Source organism: Gymnoscopelus microlampas (assembly GCF_963454915.1).
Source record: "Gymnoscopelus microlampas genome assembly, chromosome: 15".
Lineage (NCBI taxonomy): Eukaryota > Metazoa > Chordata > Actinopteri > Myctophiformes > Myctophidae > Gymnoscopelus > Gymnoscopelus microlampas.
Genome location: NC_139952.1, coordinates 30,276,681 through 30,291,680, shown reverse-complemented (window position 1 = coordinate 30,291,680; position 15,000 = coordinate 30,276,681). Strand labels below are relative to the sequence as shown.

The 15,000-nt window shown below is 44.5% G+C and overlaps 2 protein-coding genes across 2 annotated transcripts in view; one reads left to right on the top strand and one right to left on the bottom strand.

The window, feature by feature from the left end:
- ndufs6 (NADH:ubiquinone oxidoreductase subunit S6) overlaps positions 1 to 15,000 on the bottom strand; it is a 56,293-nt gene that overhangs the window by 9,908 nt on the left and 31,385 nt on the right. The gene's annotated exons all lie outside the window — the stretch shown is intronic.
- On the top strand, positions 9,592 to 13,847 carry irx1b (iroquois homeobox 1b; the record flags this gene model as incomplete). The annotated part of the gene is made up of 5 exons (XM_084080560.1): positions 9,592 to 9,831; positions 10,862 to 11,101; positions 11,452 to 12,283; positions 12,774 to 12,837; positions 13,796 to 13,847. The coding sequence occupies 5 exons, from the start codon at positions 9,592 to 9,594 to the stop codon at positions 13,845 to 13,847; spliced, it is 1,428 nt and encodes a 475-aa protein (XP_083936686.1).

Here is a 15,000-nt window from a genome sequence, read left to right as displayed (position 1 = left end):
CGCACACACGCACATACGCACATGCACACGCGCACACACACACACGGATGTACTGTATACACAAACTTACACATGTGGTTTCTCTCAACATATCATAGCCCCCAAACACTGATACGACCGTCACCGCACACACACACACACACACACGCACATAAACAGACGGTCAAGTAGACATACAGTCTGTCATATTTGTGGCTGGTAAACAGGCGCTGGGAGCGTGGTTAGAGCCGGCAAGCTGAGTAAACTCCCGACTCCAGCATGGCTAATGAACTGGGCCGGCTCCCAGCGCCAAACACTCCTCACATGGACTTAAATAAAACACTCGACTGCTAATTGGTGGAAGTGCCTGGAGCCGCTGTGTGGAATGTAATGTTCCCTCTGCCACCACTGTTATACTGTTTCTCTGGACCTTGGGAGAGAGAGAGGTCTAAACCACTGCTGGTTCTCAACCGTTTCTGGATCAGGGCCCAGTAGCAAATCTCAAAATTGTTTGCGGCTGCCATGTTAAATGGTCAGATGGGTTGGCCACGCAGGTGCATTTTCAGAGCATGTTATGATCAATCAGTAGATTGTGTTACGGCTTGGATCAATGGAACTAACATACCGGTAGTATACTTTAGGCTTTTATTTAGCTGTATCACAATGAAAAGTCACTTTTCATGGTTTAAAAAAAATGCCATGACTCTTTTTTAATCATTCATTTTTTTAAATATTTATGTTACATTATCATTCAAATCTTTGTGTTTTGCCAAGTATTTGCAATACCCTCACAGCCCACCTGTGGTTGAGAACCACTGTTCTAAACCAACCTTCTCAAGAACGTGACAGCATGGCCTTCTGCTGGGCTGGAACCTACAGAGAGACTTCCTTTTCAAGGTTGTTTCTGAGGTATTTCTGCTGTGTTATTACTGTAGGTACGGTAGCACAGTGGAGACAGACGGAGGGGGGAGTGCATGGGGTGGGGGTTGCGTGGGAGGTTGGGGCACGATGAGGAGATGACATGCGACACTGGCCGTGCTCCGGGATCAACCAGTGACACTGCAAGTTGGTCCATTAAGCACTATATGGCAGACACACATGCCGACGGCTTGGAATAAACTCCCATTACACCTCAGACAGGCAGCGTCTGTAGATAGCTTTAAAGCACAGCTCAAGACCTATTTCTTCACACTTGCTTTTAGTTGATTTTTAAATCTCTGTGTTGTTATTCATGTCCTCACTGTTTTGCCTGATTCACTGCCTTTTTTGCTATAAGTATTTTTTAATGTTGTTTTATCCTTTTGCTTTTCTTTTTTGCTTTATTATTGAATTATTTTTTACTTTTTCTGTAAAGCACTTGTGCTTCATTCTTGCTCTGTAAAACACTTTGAGCTGCATTTCATGTCATGAAAGGTGCTATACAAATAAAGTTTATTATTATTATTATTGTTATATACTTAGTCTTACAATGAATAGTGAAAATCTACATGAATAGTGAAAATCTACATCTACATTTCTTTAAACTTTTAAACATTTCTGAACGTTCTTGAATACTTCTGAAAGTTTTTGAAGGATTGCGCCTTTAATGACATGCCAAAAATACAGGAACACCAGGCCGAAAGTGGTTACAACCAATGTGGCTTCTATCACCAGTACACCACGTGTGACCTTTGGTTCTTTCCTTAAAACACAGCACTCTGTTTTCCACTTTGGTGTTCATAATGGTAATAGTTGCATAACGACGTCTTATGTTTCATATCACATTTTGACTGGGCGTGTGTCTTATGGTGCCTAGACGGTGTGGTTAGACACGCTGAGGCGATGCTTTGGTGGAGTAGCTGCAGAACAAATAGGATCAAATTATAGGAGAACAATGAATGAGCTGCATTCATTAAAACTGTGAAACCGATATGTGCCCGGCGTCCGAACAGGCTGGGACACAGGCGTGTTTCCACAGCCCCGAGGATCAGGGCGGAGAGCGGAGCGCCATGAGAGCAGCACGAGCCCTCACAGGAAGTTGACAGAGCTTAAGAGCAGGAAGTACGCCCAGAGAGAGAGCTGGTGGTCACATCGCCTGGAAATAATGAAGCCATAGTGACGCCAGACAGACCCGTGCACACGTACGTGTGTCTGTTGCTCCCTCACCGGACACCCAGCTCAAGATTCAACATTTTGATTGTTACATCCCAGGTATACGAGAGTCACATTATCGGGTTTTGGCTCCTCAGCATTGTAGCAACAAGAACGAATAGTGAGAAAATAACAATAGTAATAATAGTTCATTGCATTATACAAATACTATAATGCATGCACACACTCACGCGCGCGCACGCACGCGCGCGCACACACACACACACGCACACGCACACGCACACGCACACGCACACGCACACACACACACACACGGGGTGGGGGGGTGTTAGTGTTGGGTGCCTGTGGGATGTTTTTAAGTGGGATGCTTTTAAGTAATATAATAATGAAAGTTTAATACACAAAGAACAATAGTTCCCTCATTCCTTTCTAGTGCATCCAGGTCAGTGTTTGATGTTGGATAAACTGTTAATTCTATAGCAATTGGGGGGTGATTCTAGGTTAAGGCTGGTCTAAAGTTTTAGGTTCATTGTCATCTAAACTTCAATTTATACTTTTTAACGAAGTTGTTGTTTTTTTTTGTTTTTTTTTTCGTTTCGCAAACTTATGCTGGTTAAAGTTATGTTGTTTCTGACAGCCAGCGGCTGTTGCTAGGTTACAGGTATAATGAGGTAAATAAGGCAAAGAAGATGCTTTTTATAGAGATGTTTTCTGAGTGCTGTTATCTGGAGATATATTAGCACTAATTAAAATGCATCTCAGCCAATCAAAATGTGAGGTCGGAACTTAACAAATGATAACGCTCTCACTATGTCTGAGCCTGGAGACGCAATAATAACAGACTCTTTCAACTCAATTCAGTATTGGCTTTAACAAGAATGTAACATGAGCAGAATGTAACATGAGCAATATAACTAAGGCAGCAAAGTGAAACTGCAAGAATAAAAATGTCTCTCTCTTTCTCTCTCTCTCTCTCTCTCTCTCTCTCTCTCTCTCTCTCTCTCTCTCTCTCTCTCTCTCTCTCTCAGTAGTAGTTAATAGATGATTAAGGCCTGTTGCAGACAGTGGGCCCTGGGGAGCCTATTGATCTGACCTTTGACCTCATCCTCTGGTGAAGGGTGGGTGGCGGGAGGTCAGGCCAGTAAGGGATACCCTCTGTATCTCTCGCCCAGAAGAACGGCTCAAAGCTGGAAGGGGGGGGGGGGGCTTCAAGCCACGATCCCCTAAATCTCTGAAGCCCCCCCACCCCCCACCGCTCCCATCCCCGCGCACCACATTCATATGGTCAATATGAGCCAAAGCGCAAACACCTCGCTACTCTTTGTGACGGACCACGCTTTGACCCTTTGCCTGCACGGAGCTCAATTGACTATAGCTTTGATTTTCCCAAGGGGAACTTAATCTGGACACCAGCGTCTGTATGTATAGACTGCAAGACTAAAGAAAGAAAGAATGTAACACAAATTACAAACCAACAAAGGATAAGTAAGCACAGAATGTAGAACATGTTAGAAGGTAACAGTAAAGTTGCATCTATACCAAAATCTGGTAGATGCAGGTGATGGGTTGTCCCGCTACCTGTAATGTCACATATACTGTATATTACAGAATATAAGAGCACCATCAGATGTAAGGACATTAAGTCTCCTATAGCAAGACCTTTAAGGGACCACTATCACCCTATTATTAGGTATATAGGGGACTGAAGTGGCACAATGTTATAAAATTACTTCTCAAATCCACAGTTCCTCCTTTTGATTTAAATTAAGAACTAGATTTAAGACTTTTCTCCTCAAACAATAATTATAATTTTTGTATAGCCTGATAATTATGACTTTTTTCAATCTGTATGCTATTGCAATTAAATGTATTCCTGTGCATTCCTATATGCTCTGCCTATGCATGTCCTTATCCATACTGTCTGTGCATACTGTGTAATGGGACAGCAGTGGCTCAGGAAGAAGAACGGCTCCTTGGGAATTGAAAGGTTCTCGATCCCCAGCTCCTCCTGGCTTTGTGTCCTTGAGCAAGACAATGAACCCCTAACTCCCGATGAACAGGTTGGTGCCTTGCATCCACCGATGATGAGTGAAGGTATGAATGTAATTGCTTTTGGTATAGGTGCTATATAAATGCACCATTTACCGTTTTGTGATAGATTTGTGCGGCGGTAATTGATTGATTAATGGGTTGCCAATCTTCCCATAATGGTCAATTTAGATAATGTTAGTATTTATGAATGAGACAGTTCTCAAGACGAAACGTTAGCCTTCATTTGTTTAACCTCTGTGCTGATTTCAGTTTATCATATATAAATCAGCAAACCTGTGTGTGATTCACTTTTATTCTATTTACTCTTTTACACATGATGTAGCACATTACAAACATGATGAGACACCTGCCCAGTGGGTTGAGAGATGCATGTCTTCCAGTTGATGGGTGATTATGAGGTGTGTTTTCAGTGTTGCACCTAGTCAGAGGAGAACGCTGAAGTAATGCTGGTCCTCTTTGTGGAGGGATCCCTTGAAGTCAGCACTATTGCATTAAGCTCACTGTTCTTCCTAAGGGCACCTTTTCATCACAGCACACACACACACACACACACACACACACACACACACACACACACACACACACATCCATTCTCTTATGCTCTCCTTTAAAGTTGAGGTATTGTCCTTAACAGCATTATAACGGTATCATTCCCCTCCCTCTGTGAACAACAAAGACAAGGAACGCCAAAGTTCAGCAATCAGTATGTGTGTGTGTGTGTGTGTGTGTGTGTGTGTGTGTGTGTGTGTGTGTGTGTGTGTGTGTTCTTTAAAGCAATGCTAATGGACCCTAAGACGCATTAAAGTGACCCCTACTGTAACAAAAGAGTTAATAATCCGTTTAAAAAACAATCAGATCGCTGGCCATGAGAAAAGCCCCCCGCTAAGCCTTTCTGTAAAGGGGAGGAGGTGGGATTTCACCCTCTTTTTCTCCAGTCAGCAATCTTGTGGAGCAACGCTTGTTTCACGGTGCTCTCTGCGGGGAGTGACGCAACTGCGTTTACCGGTCTGACGGCGGAACCTGATTGAAGACCTGGAGACCTCTGGACTCAGGGACTGCGGTCCGGTTCTGTGAACCCCTAACTTCTCCGGACGTGCAGGTTGATGCCTTGCAGGCCACTTTGGGGAGAACCTTCCGTGACCCTTTTGCGGGAGGTCAGCGATTGCTATCAGCTCCATCCACTGTAAATGAGTTCCATTGGACTTCTAAAGAACCTATTAACAAACAAACGCAGGCACACCCGCTAATTGCTAATGATAGGGTCTTTGTCAATCACCCCACCTCTCCTCCCCCCTCCCCCACTTTCCCTCAGGTCAAAATCTTCAACCAGCATGATCCATCTCTGTTGAATTGCAAGACTTTGAATGTGGGGTTGCTGTCTCTGTGGATGATATTGCACCATAGTTTATATAAAGCCTGTTATGAATACATATGAGTCAGCCATTAGCGTTTAGACAGACGCGATGCAGATATAAAAATTAATAAGCGATAGAATAACGTGCATGGAGCTCAGTGTGAGGGATCATCACCTCGGGCTGACAGGATTATCTGGGGTGCATTAGAACAATCCATCTGCTTTAACATCAGGTCAGTGAGGAATCTATCAATGCTTATCTTTGCTGTCAAGAGGTATAGGGGAAGACTATTTATTTCTCTCTCTCGCCGTCTTTTTTTCTCTCCCTCCTGTCTCGTCTATTGAATCCCAAAAGCTCTGATTCATAATCACCATTTGTCAGGTATGGGAAAAGAATACTATCAAGGCTCAAATTTGGATTTTCTGTCATTTGTTGGGAACTCTAAGTTTGACATGCAGTGAAGCAGGTGTCTGGCCCGAGAGGTATTAACGAATACAACGGATCTCAAACAAGGCAATTAGGAGATCATTATCCCATTATTCCCACCATCTCTATTTTTGTCAAAAGTGCTAGTTGAAACACAAAAAGCCACCATTATGACTCTTCCCCAGCTCACATCACAGTGAATCACCCAGGAGGAAACGGCCGGTGTGAGTGGATTGTGGAGGGACTTTATTTGTACGTTTCCTGCTGTAAGTTATTCCTTTGTCTGGGCAGGGGCTAATAGAGGAGAATGGGATTCAAATAGAGTCAAGCTGCCTCCTGAGAATCCTCAATCCACCATCTCCATAAAGGGAGGTCTGAGGCCAGTCTAAATATTTGGTAGTCTTAGCAGGTTCATGTTAAAAGGCCTGGATGCACACACAACACACACACACACACACACACACACACACACACACACACACACACACACACACACACACACACACACACACACACACTGCGCGCGCACACACACACACACACACACACACACACACACACACACACACACACACACACACACACACACACACACACACACACACACACACACACACACACACACACACACACACTCGCACACACAAACTACACAACACACACACACTGAATGCACAAGCAGACCGAGGCTGTGAAGTTGAATGGCATAGCTCAAAGCCTTCCTCCCCCCCAATCCCTCTCTCCCTCTCTCTCTCTCTCTCTTTCTCTCTAAAGCGCCAAACCATTCTCCCCCTTTCTCCAGCTCAGAGGAATTCATTAACTGCCTCTCCACAGAGACACTATGGAAATCAGGGCGCTACAAAGGCAGAGAGGGGGAGAGGGGGGATGGATGGATGGACGGATGGATGGCGGGTTGGATGGGAGGATGGATGGGGCTATATTATCCTATTAGATGGTGGATGTGTCTCGTTTGCCTCCTCTGTCATGAGAGAAACATTAATTTTAAGTGAGAGACGAGAGAGTTGGGAGGGGAGAGAGTCTGGGAGGGAGGGAGGGAGAGATGTGGTGAGGGTCTTTAACATTGCTCTTTTATGGAGCTGAAATGGAGAGTCCCCTGGCTCCATTTACCTTGGCAATGAGGACAGAGCTGTGCTCCATGAATGCCATTTAAAATGCCATGGAGATTAAGCATCCTCCGCGCACACACACACGCGCGCGCGCGCACACACACACACACAGGTGTTTGGGAAACACGCATGCACGGACACAGGTGCGTGCATGTGCACACACAGACAAGCATACCGTGCTGCTCGTCATAATGTGTTTTGAAGTAATGTGCACGTATGGTCGTACACACACACACACACACACACACACACACACACACACGCACGGAGCTGCTCATCATAATAATGTGTTTAGAAACACACACACACACACACACACACACACACACACACACACACACACATAGAGCTGCTCATCATAATAATGTGTTTAGAACACACACACACACACACACACACACACACACACACACACACACACACACACACACACACACACACACACACACACACACACACGGAGCTGCTCATCATAATATGTGTTTAGAAAACAGCTTTGAGATTCATGAGTAAAGCTGCAGATGCCAGCGGTGAGGAGGGAGGAGAGAGAGCGGTGGTCCTGAGAACGGGGGGTGGGGGGGGGGGGTATCGTTTATCCAGAGACAGCTTTAAGCACTGTAATTAAATCATTAGATCTTACTGCCATTCCTCTCTCTCTCTCTCTCTCGCTCTCATTATTTGTCTCCCTCCCTCTCTCTATTTTTCTCCCTCCCACTCTATTTCTCTCAGTCTCTCTCTCTCTCTCTCTCTCTCTCTCTAGCCAGCTCAGCTCATCAGGCGCTCCAGCGTGAAATGATGAATCTGTATTTATGGGATGGAGTAATTACACAGCTCACCTCTGATGGAGCCCAGGGGGGCCACAGGGCCACCGAGCAGGGCACGAGGAGTGCTCAACCTCATTAGCACTGCTGCCGGTGTGTGTGTGTGTGTGTGTGTGTGTGTGTGTGTGTGTGTGTGTGTGTGTGTGTGTGTGTGTGTGTGTGTGTGTGTGTGTGTGTGTGTGTGTGTGTGTGTGTGTGTGTGTGTGTGTTTTCAAAAGAATATGTTAAATGAAAGGTGCAGTTTTGATAGCCAAGCTTCAATAATGAAAATCACCAATTTGCATCTGTCACCCAGATCAACACAACCATACTGTGGTGGGCTGGTGTCGGTGGGTTTAAGAAAAATGAACAATAATATTAAAGAATTGAACAATATTAGATTTGCAGTCATGCAGGTGCACATTCTCTGAGATGACATCGTATAGCTTTTGTTGATGCATTCATTATGCAACATTTGCTATGGCATAATTGTCTTCATAAGATCAAAGATCATCCAAAAGTAGACATGTGATTAAATACAGTGGTCTAGACTCTCTATACTTGAAAAAGACCCGCGTCTGTCATTTCCCACTCGACAGATTTTGTGTCCTCTTTATATCTCCATAGTAACTCTTATCCACGCCAATCTCTCCCTCTCTTTCTCCGTTATCGTTGATCTAAAAATATGCTCTGCTGACTTCCGTCGATAATCACCGACATTCCACGCGTATCTGGCCGATCATATCGATGCCTCCCGGCCCATCTGCCGACCACTCTGCTCCCATATCCTCTATCTAAGCAGGAAAGTGCTTCACATTATATTTAAAATATACATCACAATGACAAAGGTCTATGAACGTGCAATTTCATCATGTCGCTCTTTTTGTATTCTTTATTAAAAGGCATGCAAAATTATTATTCGATGAATTGAATACACAGAAGGGACCCCAAGGGAAACAAGCCATAGTGCTTTAATTCTTGGGTTTAATCCTTTAGCATCCTTTTGTATTGAACTGTACTTTCTGTGATTTTTTTGCAAACTGTTAATAAAGTATTCAATCAATAAATCAATCACTGCAATAGCCTATACAGTTTTATGTGCGAGTAGCCTATTTTTCCCCTCCCTAAACCTATAGGGCTGTCAAAGCTAAATGTGGCAATAATCATCATCATATAAGGTGACTAGGCGGTGGATTTGCTGTACGCAGTCATAGAATATTGACCACGAACGGATAGGATATTGTCTAACAGTTCTCTCTCTCTCTCACACACACACACACACACACACACACACACACACACACACACACACACACACACACACACACACACACACACACACACACACACACACACACACACACACACACACACACACACACACACACACACACACACACACACACACACACACGACCTAACCAATGCACTAATCGCCTGCCCCGGGCATAGGAGGAGCTTGGAGCTTTAAGTAGCCTGCCAATCATTCAGTCAGCTCCACATTGAGAGAGACTCCTGCGGGTAGAAAGAAGCCATCACTGCGCTGCTCAAGTGCCAAAGTCATCCACTTCGGGAGGGAGTTACTATACGTGCGGTGGAAGTTGAGCTTGACAGACCGATTGCGGTGATTTAGACATCCGTCTCCTTTCTGGGAATCCCTATTTTCTTTTTTTTTCTTTCTTTCTTCTTGCTCCCTTGTGGCTTCAACGTGTGAAGAAGGGAGAGAGAGAGAGATTTACGCGTTCCTTTCCCCTCCTGGACATGTCTTTCCCTCAGCTGGGGTATCCCCAGTTCCTCCAGGATGTATACGGAGGAGGCGAGCGGCCGGGCTCCGCTGCCCGCGATGGAGCCGCCGAGAGCGGCGTGAACTCCTCGGTCGCGGCCGCCGCAGCGGTCGGCTCCATGTTGGGGATGTATGGGAATCCCTGGACAGCAGCTCACAACTACAGTGCCTTTCTGCCGTACGGCGGAGCCGCAGACCTCGCCCTTATATCACAGATGGTAAGAATAGTTTCAGGTCCCAAGGTTGAAGCAGGTGCTTTTTTACGTGATAGACTGATTTTACCCCTTTTGCACAGAAGGTTATTTTAGCCTATATGTCATATATTAACAATAATTTAACTCTTGAGACTCTCAAGAGTGACGTGTGTGTGTGTGTGTGTGTGTGTGTGTGTGTGTGTGTGTGTGTGTGTGTGTGTGTGTGTGTGTGTGTGTGGTGTTTCATTTTACGCTCTCAAGAGTTAAAGATCTAATAAGGGTCCATTTGGTTATCAACTCTCCAGCTGCTTTCCCCCTTTTGTTTTTGCACAGAATGTTATTTTTATGTTTTCACAATGAACTGGCTAGTCATGTGGTGCCGATTCTCTTTGTCCAAAAGTATTTTATATTTTAGATGTAGGCTAGTTTAATATGTATTTTTTTGTAAATTATTGCTTATTAATTATTTATGACATGAATCAAATTACTACAATTCAGCAAGTTGTTTAAAATGATAAACAAGCATGCCTCCTCCCTTTGGGGCATAATTTGGTGCATTCGTTATGTTTGCAATTCATATTTAAATTATCGACTTGATAATGACTAAATTATGATAAATAATGTATGCTTTGTCTTAATAGACACGGGTATGTTTATATAAACAGTCGATTCTAAACGATGATTCTAAATTTCCAGAGGAAATATAAAGTTTTCTTCCACAGGTGTACAACGTTATTAATAGGCCTAAATAGCTTATCCTATAGGCTAACTTGAAATGTCCCATGTTGTTGGCATAATGTTCTAAACAAGAAATACTGATCAGAACAATTTCGTTTGGAGATAAAGTAAAGGTTGTTTTTATTCATATTTGTTTTTTTATGCTGAGATCTGATCAACATGTCATCACGAGGCCCTTCCAGAAAGCCAGATTGGATTAATTAATTTCAGATCGTGTAAAATAATAATAATGATATTTAAAAAAAACATTATACACTTGAACTAAACTTTGAACGCGAGTATAATTCGTTGTCACCATGTAATGTTCAACTATTAGGGCTCACAGTATGACCTGAAAGACGGCCCGGGAGGCCACCCCGCCCTGCCCGTCCACGCCACTCAAGGCTTCTATCCGTACGGCCAGTATCCGTACGGAGACCCCAACAGGGCCAAGACGGCCACCAGAGAGACCACCAGCACCCTAAAGGCCTGGCTGCAGGAGCACCAGAAGAACCCCTACCCCACCAAGGGAGAGAAGATCATGCTGGCCATCATCACCAAGATGACACTCACACAGGTGTGTGTCAGTGTGTGTGTGTGTGTGTGTGTGTGTGTGTGTGTGTGTGTGTGTGTGTGTGTGTGTGTGTGTGTGTGTGTGTGTGTGTGTGTGTGTGTGTGTGTGTGTGTGTGTGTGCGCGCGCGCGCATGCGTGCGTGTGCGTGTGTGTCATCATTATCTTCGTTAAAATGTCACAATGGCAATTGCTGTCCTTTTGTGCGTGATGGTTTGCCATTTAATATGACAGTGACAACTTGCTAATTTCAATAATGATGAAAACTACAAACAACAACAACAACAACAACAACAACGACGACAACAATAGGCCCATATTAGTGCTCATCAACGTGCTCTCTCTCTCGTGCACAGGTGTCCACGTGGTTCGCCAACGCGCGCCGGCGACTCAAGAAGGAGAACAAGGTGACGTGGGGTCGCAGCGCCGAGGACCGCGACGGCCGGATCTTCAGCAGCGACAACGAGGACGAGGATCCTGGCAAGAACGGCAGCGACGGCGAGGAGGAGGACGAGGAGATCGACCTGGAAACGGTCGACCCGGAGTCGAGGCCCGGCGGCGAGGAGGAGGAGGACCGCGGCACCGAGCCGTGTTCCGGCAAGGCGGGGGAGGTCCAAGAAGAGTCCAATAAGAACGTGGAGGGCCACCGGACACTTTCTGTAGTCGAGGGCCTCAGCAGAGACAGAGAGGAGCCCATCTCTCTTATAAAGGCGCCTGCGGGGAAACACCTCGCTGTGGATCACCATTCCCCCAGTAGACACGATCAGTGCCATCAGAGACCGGCGCAGGTCAAGCCCAAGATCTGGTCCCTGGCCGAGACGGCCACGAGCCCCGACAACAGCATCACGCACAGACCTCCGTCCAACCCGGCTTTGAACCCTAGCGGCCACCCGGCCTTGCTCCCAGGTCATCACGGGATATATACGTGCCAGATTGGCAAGCTGCACAACTGGACCAGCGCTGCTTTTCTGAACGCCAACTCGCTTTTGAACATGAGGTCGCTTCTCGGAGGCCATCACCACAACCCGGCCGGCCACCACCTGCCTCTTCATCATCACCATCACGGCGGCTCACCGGCGCGTCATGACGCGCGGCTGGTGGTGGCCGGGGGTCCCGGAGCCTCGGGGACGGAGGACGACAGTGACGAGGAGTCGTCGGGGAGCTGCAGTCCAAAGCGAGACCGAGACGGTAATGGACGACAAGCCTGTATAATTAATACTCCGTAAGGACAGATCAGAAGCGTCTCGTTGCTGACTGTTCTTATCGGCAAACGACACCCTCGCACGATGGCACGGTCTCTATAGCACTGTTTCCCAAACAGTGGCTCGTGGACCGAATTTTGTGGGTGGCAACTAAATATTAATATATATTTTTTAAATCACCGTTTTGTGAAAATAACCTATCTACAAGCTCACAAGGCGTTGCAAAGCAATGTGAGCTTGTAGATCTGCTAATTTCACTAGTTCGAGTCCATCAGGTTTCTCTTTTGGCTCTCGGGCTAAAAAGTTTGGGAACCACTGCATGGTCTATTAGGACTCAAGCTCAAAATGAAAAGCCTAATGAAAATCTATAATTGACGCAAATTAAGCTATGTCTGATTAAGTTTATAGACGACGAATGAAATGCTAAAATATGCATTGATAAATTAATTTGCTCCCTTAATTGTTTCTCTATATAGAAGAAGAAAGCGACCACTGCAGGCCGGATTCCCCCAAATCATCGTTTCGGCTGATTGCTGACAGGTATGGATCCATAAAGTTAATATGACATTATTATTATTATGGCATTATCAACCTATAGTGTTTTATTTTTTATTTTTTGTTAAGCTCCGGTTAAATGAACCTTGACGCCGAGGTAAATAGTGTTCCACCTCAGCAGCTTTGCGGGGACCTCGCTCATAAATCATGTGAAGTGATTGAATCACCACTTTAACGCCTGGCTGGGCACAGTCTAATATGTCCTACGGGGGGCGCAACACTGACTTATCTATTGCCAACCGTGTCATTTAAATAATCCACCACAATTTATTCACGCCCCCCTCGGTAAATGCACATATGCTGAGGAATATTATAGGTGGTGGAGAGGGCAGTATCATTTGAGGAGAAATGGATCAGTGGTTCTCAACCTGTGGGTCGGGACCCCCAGGGGCGTCCCCCCACATGAGTTTGGGGCGGGGGGTCCCCAGATGACAGTGAAGTGTCAATTTAAGGACTTTTAAGACATTTTTAATAGGCCTACCTAAAAAAAAGAAAGAAAAAAGATCATTACTGGATCAAAAGTATATCAACAAACTATATTATTAAAACTGGTTAAACATTTGCCAAATTGTCAAATAATGTAGGGTAGAGGCAAAAATTGTGAAAATAGCCGATCTACACGCTCACAGTGGTAGTGGTAGGTGTGGTAGTTTGTAGATCTGCTATTTTCCCAATATTTATCTGTGGAACCGAGTCAAACAAAAGTGAACGACTCAACTCCTACAATTCCAAGAGCTTTTAGCGTGGGATGGGGGGTCCCCAGTTCAAATATGTTTTTGTTTTGTTTTTGTTTTTTGTTTTTTTTGGGGGGGGGGGGGTCCCAGCCTAAAAAGGTTGAGAACCACTGAAATAGATGATTTGGTGTAAAAAAAATAAAAAATAAAACTCGCTGACGTGTGATATCTTTTTTTTGTTTGTTTTTTCTTCCTTTTATCAAATCTAGACCTCACCACGGAGCAGCCGCACAACAGCGAGTTCTGACAACAACGTTATGAGACGGAAAATTAAACCTTATAAATGAACAATTCTATTAAACGAAGAACAATTTAATGAAGGATACTTTTTTTTTGACAGGAGAAAAAGCTGTCTTAGCTTATTACTGCTTATAGCTTACCCATGCGAAAGAGATATGTTTCTGGTCAAAAAAAGAAATTGCTTGTATCTTTCTTCTATGTTATGTCTGTTTTTCCCGCCTTTTTATTGTGAATGGAGACATATCGAAAATTGTAAATACAGGATACGAATTTGTCTTTAAATGATATATTTTTTGGCAAAATAAATAAATGTGATCATAGTCATTTATTTTTTAAAGATTCTTTCCCTGTATCTAATTTATTTCTGTTGCGTCATTAAAAAAATCTAATTAGTAATTAGAGTTATACAATCTGATACAAATGGGATGCAAATGGAAGAAAATTGCAGACCTGTTCAACATTGTCCTCATCACCACCCCGACCATACAATGACGGGCGGCCTCTCTTTGCAAGAAACATCGCACCCAAATGAAAGGCGCTTTCTGGACAAAATGTGTGTGAATGGTGACGTTACAGTGGTTCTCAACCTGTGGGTCGGGGATCCCCAGGGAGGTCCCCACATGATTTTTTTGGGGGGAGGGGGTCCTCAGAAGACAGTGAAGTGCCAATTTAAGAACTTTTAAGACCTTTTAATACCTAAAAAGAAAGAAAAGAAAAAAGAGCATTACTGCATCAAAAGTAATCAACAAACTATAGCCTACTATAAAAACTGGTCAAACATGGGCCAAATTGTCAAATTATATAAGAAAGAGGAAAACATTTTGAAAATACAAAAATACATCTACAAGCTCGTAGAGCTTGTAGATCTGCTATTTTCACAATATTTATCTGTGGAACCGAGTCAAACTAAATTGAGTGCCTAAACTCCTACATTCCAAGTGCTTGTCAGGGCGGTGGGTCCCCAGTTTAAATATGATGATAAGGGGGGTCCCCCAGTTCAAATATGATTATTATGGGGGGTCGCAGCCTGAAAGGGTCGAGAACCACAACCACTGCGTTACACCGCACCGGCTCTCAACTTAATACTGCAAGCGCTGCGGAAACTGAAATTGAAGATTTCCAGCCCAGTTTCGGCAAACCTTGTGAACCTGGTGCCTGTGTCAGTGTGTGTGTG